Source organism: Cydia amplana, chromosome 25 (assembly GCF_948474715.1).
Source record: "Cydia amplana chromosome 25, ilCydAmpl1.1, whole genome shotgun sequence".
Classification (NCBI taxonomy): domain Eukaryota; kingdom Metazoa; phylum Arthropoda; class Insecta; order Lepidoptera; family Tortricidae; genus Cydia; species Cydia amplana.
This window is the reverse complement of record NC_086093.1, coordinates 3,874,933-3,882,143: the sequence shown is the minus strand read 5'-3', so window position 1 is coordinate 3,882,143 and position 7,211 is coordinate 3,874,933. Positions and strand designations below refer to the sequence as shown.

At 37.8% G+C, this 7,211-nt stretch overlaps 1 protein-coding gene across 1 annotated transcript; it reads left to right on the top strand.

Moving 5' to 3' along the window:
- Positions 1-17: 17 nt before the first annotated feature.
- LOC134659819 (zinc finger protein 62 homolog) lies at positions 18-5,232 on the top strand. Its single transcript, XM_063515524.1, has 3 exons — positions 18-558; positions 3,080-3,241; positions 4,585-5,232. The coding sequence occupies exons 1-3, from the start codon at positions 18-20 to the stop codon at positions 5,226-5,228; spliced, it is 1,347 nt and encodes a 448-aa protein (XP_063371594.1). The 3' UTR covers positions 5,229-5,232.
- Positions 5,233-7,211: the final 1,979 nt, after the last annotated feature.

The following is a 7,211-nucleotide window of genomic DNA, read 5'->3' as shown; positions in this document are numbered from 1 at the left end:
ACAGTCTATTCAGAGCAATGTCACTGGAGGGCTCAAAGTATGTGTGGGTAGAGTTGGAACCCGTGTGGGGAGGTGCGGCTGGCCCGCACACGAAGCAAGAGCCTGAACTTACAGAAAATGTGAAGACAGAGGTTAAATCAGAACCCGAGGAAAACATGTGTGTTAGCGAGACAGCCGGGGCCGGCTTATACTTGAAGCATGAGCAGCCTGAGAGCGCACAGAACATAAACCATGCGGTACCAGAGGTTAAGGCAGAACCCAAGGACATGTCTGACAGTGAACCAGCTCAAGCCAGCTTGTACAGTCACATAGACCCTGAGGTGAAGGCAGCACTTAAGGCAGAGGATCAAAACATGTGCGGTAACAGCGCAGCTACCATACAGACTGGCTTGGAGCATAAGAGCGCATACACCAGTCAGATAGACCATTTGGTGATGGCAGACGCTGAGGCAGAGAGAGAGAGTCTGTGTAGCGTGAGCACGGTGGCAGAGCAGGCACTGTATCTTAAGCATGAGATAAAAGATGGACTAGTGGTCGGCCCCGAGGTATACCATAGAGGTAATTCATTTTTTATTCTGTTCAATATATACACTAGGGCAGGCCTATGGAACTCTCCGCGTGAGCTCGGTTTTATACCTACGAATCCGTTCCCGTTCACGGTAGAAAAGCAAGCCAGTTGGTTGTCACGCGCGCTCACGCACGCACGTCGCGTCGCTGCGCGCTCGAATATACTAAAATGTATGCAAAAGAAATGTCTTCGTTACGAACAAATAACACAACTTGTAGTGTGGATGAATGCAAGAAACTACAAAACTAATAAAAAATACCGTTTTTGCTCTTCCGATAGATAGGAAAAGTAGGTAGACATTCTCAATACAAGTACTTATACCAATTGTTTTTATTTTTACGATAGCAAGCACCGTAGGTGGTATTGAATTATTGATTCATTGCGCGATTTATAAAACGGCGTAAACACTGCGTTTACTGCAGGGAGATATGACCTTTTAAAATGTCTCGCAGTCACTCGTCGGAATGAAACACATTAAACGGAATATTGCAATTATACTTGGTCAACCAGATCTTGACAGTAGAAAAAGGCGGCAAATTTGAAAAATGTAGGCGCGAAAGGATATCGTCCCACAGAAAATTTGAATTTCGCGCCTTTTTTTACTGACAAGATTTGGTTGACCAGCTATACTTATTGCAACTTATCTTGCTCATCTCATGGTTATTTTACGCTATGCTTTTATATGGCCAGTTCTAATGGTAGTTTGTCAGTTAAAACTTATACTTATATTATCTTCTATAGAATCTGTAGTTTAAGCGTCGGCAACCCTAGCGTTGCGTCGGTGCGCGCGGTGCGGGGAGTGGCGCGTTGAAGGTCATTCCATTGTATTTTAGTGCAGGTATTAAAACGGTAGGTATTTGCGCATTCTTTGAGAGATAAGTATCTGGTCGTAAGAACTATTATATAATCTGTGACTAGGGTCTAATGTAATAAATAAGGCAATTATCACTGTTTGGCAAATACCGCGTATTTTTTTTGGGTAAAAGCTATAGTTAAATTTTGACAGAATCAGATTAATTTAAAACAAAACATGTTTCTAGAATAGAATATGCCAAAATCTCAAAAATCTCTCATGTAATTAATGGACATCCCCAAATATTGGTGATTAGCCTGGCCAACACAGAGCGAGCATATGCACATAATTGTGCTTGCTGTGTTTAGACCTGTTTATTGTTATAGCATACTTACCATTGATATAGTATAAAGAACTGGATACCCAATCAGCCGCCAAAAATGGCCCCACAAAAGTAATGTCAAAACAGATCATGCATTACTTTTTCGTTTAGTCTTGTTTGAAACGCTCAAATGTGAAGTTGTCAACAATTACGAAATGTGCCGTTAAAATATGTAAAAATAACAATGATAAAACAAGGAAAAAGGATGGAATGTATTTCTTTCGGTTAGTTCTTTGGATAGCATTACATAATTTATGTAATCAGGTGGTAATTTTATGGTTTTGAATAAATTAATTTGTTAGTACCAAAGAAGGGATGTCAAGGAACAAAAATCTAATGAGTCGATGTGAGGTCAATATTTTTTTATATTTTTATATGGAATTCATAAGGAATAATATTATGTTTAAATTCAAGATTTTCAAGAAAACCTATGCGACGTGCAAAGTGGACTGCTATTTAATTATAGCAAGAGATAGGGGTGATGAAGTTTTAAACAAGGCAAAACGGCACTTGTGTGTTCGGCCCATTTCCCTGTTTCCGACATATACACCACCAATAAGGGCTTATATCGACTAACTGTAAATGCTAAACCTGTCTGAACACAGTGACAACCACAGGATTTTTTTTATAAAGTATAGGTAGACTTTATAAAAAAAAATCCAATCAGTACCTAAATGTCCCCGTGCACCCGTGCTATGAGTAAATGTAGATCTTAACCCGTGGAGCGCCCCAAAATTACCATAGTATGGAACTCCTCTATACTAGTTACTGGCACACGTGTCTTGTTAGGGCGCTCCACGGGTTAAATACACAGTTATTTAATAAGTAGAATTTATTTCAAGGAAATTAGTATTTAAAGACGTATACTTACGAATTAAAATTTAATTTGTTTGAATTTGAACCACGAATTAATTTTATTTGAGCTCGCGATTAAATTAAATTTGTTTTATTTATTACTTCAATTGGTTTTCCTGTACAGTAATACACATTAAAGTGTACCAAAGTGACTCCATTCGTTCATTATTCTCGTTTGACGTTGTTTGACATAAATACGTTACGTTTAGTGCCATCGGACTAAATTTTTTAACAGTGTTGGTACTTATGTTTGCAAATTTGACACTTAATGCTTACGACATTAAGCTCTTTTCTGTACGAAACATTTATCTTGACTCAAAATTTACGTAAGCGTTTTTATCATCAATGCAAATAGTGCGAAACGTCATTGGGATCCACATTTCTTGACGTTTTTGTTCTGCTTTGTGTGTCTATTTCTTTTATATTAAGTCAGTGATACTTACTCACTTATCATTATACATATTTTGTATACTTGTTACAGCATCATTTGACTTGGCAATTATAAATCCTGTACCAGAGAGAAGCTGCGCAGTCAGACTGGAGCGCATGCACATAGACATGGAGCGCTGTGTATGCAGGATCGGAGGCAACATGTACAAGTTCCAACTGTGTAGTGAACAAGAAAATGATACAACAGACGAAAGTAAGTTGAATTTCAATTTAATTTCACTTTAAGAGCCCATCAACGTGCACACTAGCGCCACTGCTAAAATGATTATTTAAATTTAACAACAGGTATTTAAAAAAGGGGCCGCTACGTACTGTATTTTGTATTTAAGTACCTTTTGAATACATCAGGGCATTTCTATTTATAGTTGTACCCTCGCGCATGTCCCCTTACATTTTTTGCGATTTACTCTGAAGACGAATTTTTTAACTGTACAAATGATGTTTTTTATTGAAATATATTATATGGACACATCATTTATTAAGTTTAATGCTCTATAAATCACTTTTTTCTTACTTAAAATCAGGTTTTTAGATATGATAAAATCACCCCGTAGTACTGTCCCCTTCACCGACTTCAACTTTTGATGGACTTTTACACATATTTTTTCTATGAAGGCAACACCAAGTAATGCATTCTATTTGAACTACGCGAACTAACAGGTATTTTAGCGACTTTCCGGTACTTTACGCCACATAATTGTGGCCTTTAGGTAAAAAAATGGTCACTTGGTGGGTTACGTTTTACTAGGGGGAGGGGGGTGTACAGAAAAACGTTACGGCGCGTCACATGGGGGGGAGGGGGGAGTCAAAAATGTCCAAAAATTGCGTTACGTAATACTTGAACGCTCCCTTAAGCACATTCATTTAGGTATTTAGAAATCTAACATTTATGTAATAAAAATAAGGCAAAAAAATAGTTTTCCAAGTTTTTTTTATTAAGCCTAACCAAAAGGCACTTTATTTTTACTATTTACCATTAGTTGACGCGAGAGGTTTATAAACAGTGAAATATTACAGGATGGCCCAAAAATACGTTGCAATAGTCAACGTTTGAACAACAAATTTGAACTAAAACAAATGCTTGGTTTTGTTTTAGTTCAATTATTGTAGTTTTCATTTTAAATAACATAATTGAAAGGCGTATCAAGTAAGAGTTCCTTAAAATTCTTTGTCAATGTATTTTTAGGCTCTTTGTTTCATATTTGACAAAAAATAAAGATAACAACTGTTCTTATGTTTTTTTTTTTATTTTAACTTAATATATTTGACGACCGGTCTGGCCTAGTGGGTAGTGACCCTGCCTGCTAAGCCGATGGTCCTGGGTTCGAATCCCGGTAAGGGCATTTATTTGTGTGATAAATTTGTTCCGGAGTCATGGATGTTTTCTATGTATATAAGTATGTATTTATCTATATACGTATGTATATCGTCGCCTAGCACCCATAGTACAAGCTTTGCTTAGTTTGGGGCTAGGTTGATCTGTGTAAGATGTCCCCCAATATTATATTATATTATTATATAATTTTAATTTTGCAGGATATTCTCGGCGCAGCGCAGGTGATGTAGACGAGGAGCTATACAAATGTCAATCTTGTAGCTTCACCAGTGTCCATAAACATTATATAAGAGTTCATAAAAACATCGCCCACGCCAACGAGAAAACGTGGAAATACAAACAGAGAAAAAACATTGAAAAGAAACCCTACCAATGCAAGCAATGCAGTTACGCTTCCAACCGCAAGATCGGACTGTCAATTCACAAAAAGGTTCACAGTAAGGAAAAAGCCTTAAAATGCAATCAATGCGATTACGCTCACGTTCGCAAATACGAATTGGAAGTTCACATAAACACCGTGCACGGGAGTGAAAAAGTCTACAAGTGCGACCAATGCAAGTTTGCCACTGTCCGCGAAGACATATTCCAATCTCACAAGAAGATGCATACCAAAAATATTCCTTACAAATGCGACGAGTGTGATTTTGCTACTAACGTGAAAGATTATTTAGAAGCTCATAAAAAGACGCACATTGTTGAGAAACCATACAAGTGTGAGCAATGCGATTACGATAGTGCCAGCGAAACCCTTTTGGGAATCCACAAAAATATGATGCACGGCGCCTTCGCACAAAAGATGAGTAACGGGAAAAGAAGAAAAACAAGAAGAAAACAAAACATATGATACATAGAATTACTATACTTACTTTATGATAGAATGCATAGCGATGCCAATGACAAAACTGAAACACATCAATTCTGTTTGTAAAGTGTCATTCTATAGAACTTGCTAACTATGTAAACAAACCGCCATATTGAAATTTTCTCTGAATGATGTATTTACTAGTGACTTTTGTTTACATAGTTAGCGAGTTCTATAGAATGACACTTTACATGGGTGCACACCAAAGATGGACCTTACCTATAGTGCCTATAGTTTAGAGTCCCTTGTGCGTAGGTTAAAACTCTATAGAATGAAATTATTGAAATGCTTCAATTATTGTGATTTATTGTATTTACTTAACAATCATATTTTGTGTAAACAAATAAAGTTGATACAAAATTGTTTTTCTTAATTTTTCATTCTGTTTGATTTTGAATAAAGGGCGCGACATAAATACTGATGTTCAGTATAAGAGCTGTAACAGACGGGCGTACCGGACCGCAACCTTGGTCCGGTCCGTGGCTTGTTCGATCGAGTGGAAGGTGGTCCACCGTACGTTCGTTAAGGACGGAACTATAAGATATATGCTGACCGGACCTACAAAACAATATAGAATGAATACGCCCGTCTGTTACAGATTTAATACATTCAGTGCCGAAAACCCGACTATCGGGTATTTTATGATTTCGTTCAGGCCGGACGACCCGATAGTCGGGATCGTGGTACTACAGCTTTATATGACGAAATTTCTGTGGCCTGGCGCGGATGTCTTGTTTGGCTGGGTGGGAATGAATATGTTAACCTTTCGTGTGTGCGCGTTGGTCTTAGGTGGGATTCCACCAGCATATTCGGTACAAAAATGCTTGTACCACATACGGGGGGAATCTCGCCTTTAGCAGGCGTGTCTCACTCCGCGATTTCGTCGCTTTGCTACAGGTAGCTAAAAGCACATCCGTTCGGCCCCAATTTTGGGGAAAGCCATGAGCCGCGCGTGGCGCTGTCGCCACCTAGCGGCCATATCTGCGCTGATCGTAACAGACGCGTTTTGTTAGAGAGAGTCTTCTGTACTTAGTACTATTATTTATTCTGTGCCTTTAGGTACCGTAAAATGGGGTGAGTAGGCGCAAAACTGACATTCAAACCTCGATAACATTTTATTTTTACATATGCAAACTGAATGGTGTATATAATAAGTGTTCCGGACGTTTGTATTTTAGTTTTTATCTTATTTTGGGTAGTTCCATTTCATAACTTTGACGATAAAGAGGAAAACCCACCTCACCCCGTAGTGCCTCGTATTTGGGGTGAGAGGGCTTTTCATACAAAGGTGATTTTGGAAAAATGTTGGATCGATTTTTTTTATTATGCGTATTACTATAGCTCCATTTTAAATTGGAATACATTATTTTTGTAGCAGTAGCCTTAAAATCCCTTCTCACCCCCCTCTCAAACCTTCTCTCCCCATTCATAACCCACCTCTCCCCGCGAAACCTACTCACCCCATTTTACGGTACGTTGCCACCTGGGTCCTGCCATATAGAATAGAAAGTATCGTTCTCTTTGGGTTACTTCAAACCGATTCAAATAAAAGACATTCTCACTATAAAACCTTTACTGATATAATTTCAATAAATAACTACACTAGTACTGATATACAAATAGTTATTGCATTATTTACATAAACTAGGGCATTTATTTTACAGTCAATAGTTTTATGAGCGTTTTAAAATATTAGGTTTGTACATTTTATTTTAACTTTAAGGGGTCATCCATTAATTACATCACACGTTTAGGGGGAGGGAGGGGGGTCAAGAAAATGTGACATGTTGTGACATGGGGGAGGGGGGAGACACAAACTTTGTGACGTCACTTTAACTTCATCAGTAACCGAAAATTTATTTAAATTATTTTATTCGCTGTACATTTAAATAACAAGTTTTTAAAACTAATCGTTTTTATTCGTTTAATTTTTTTTCCTAAGCAGTTTTGGGTTATAAAATTACT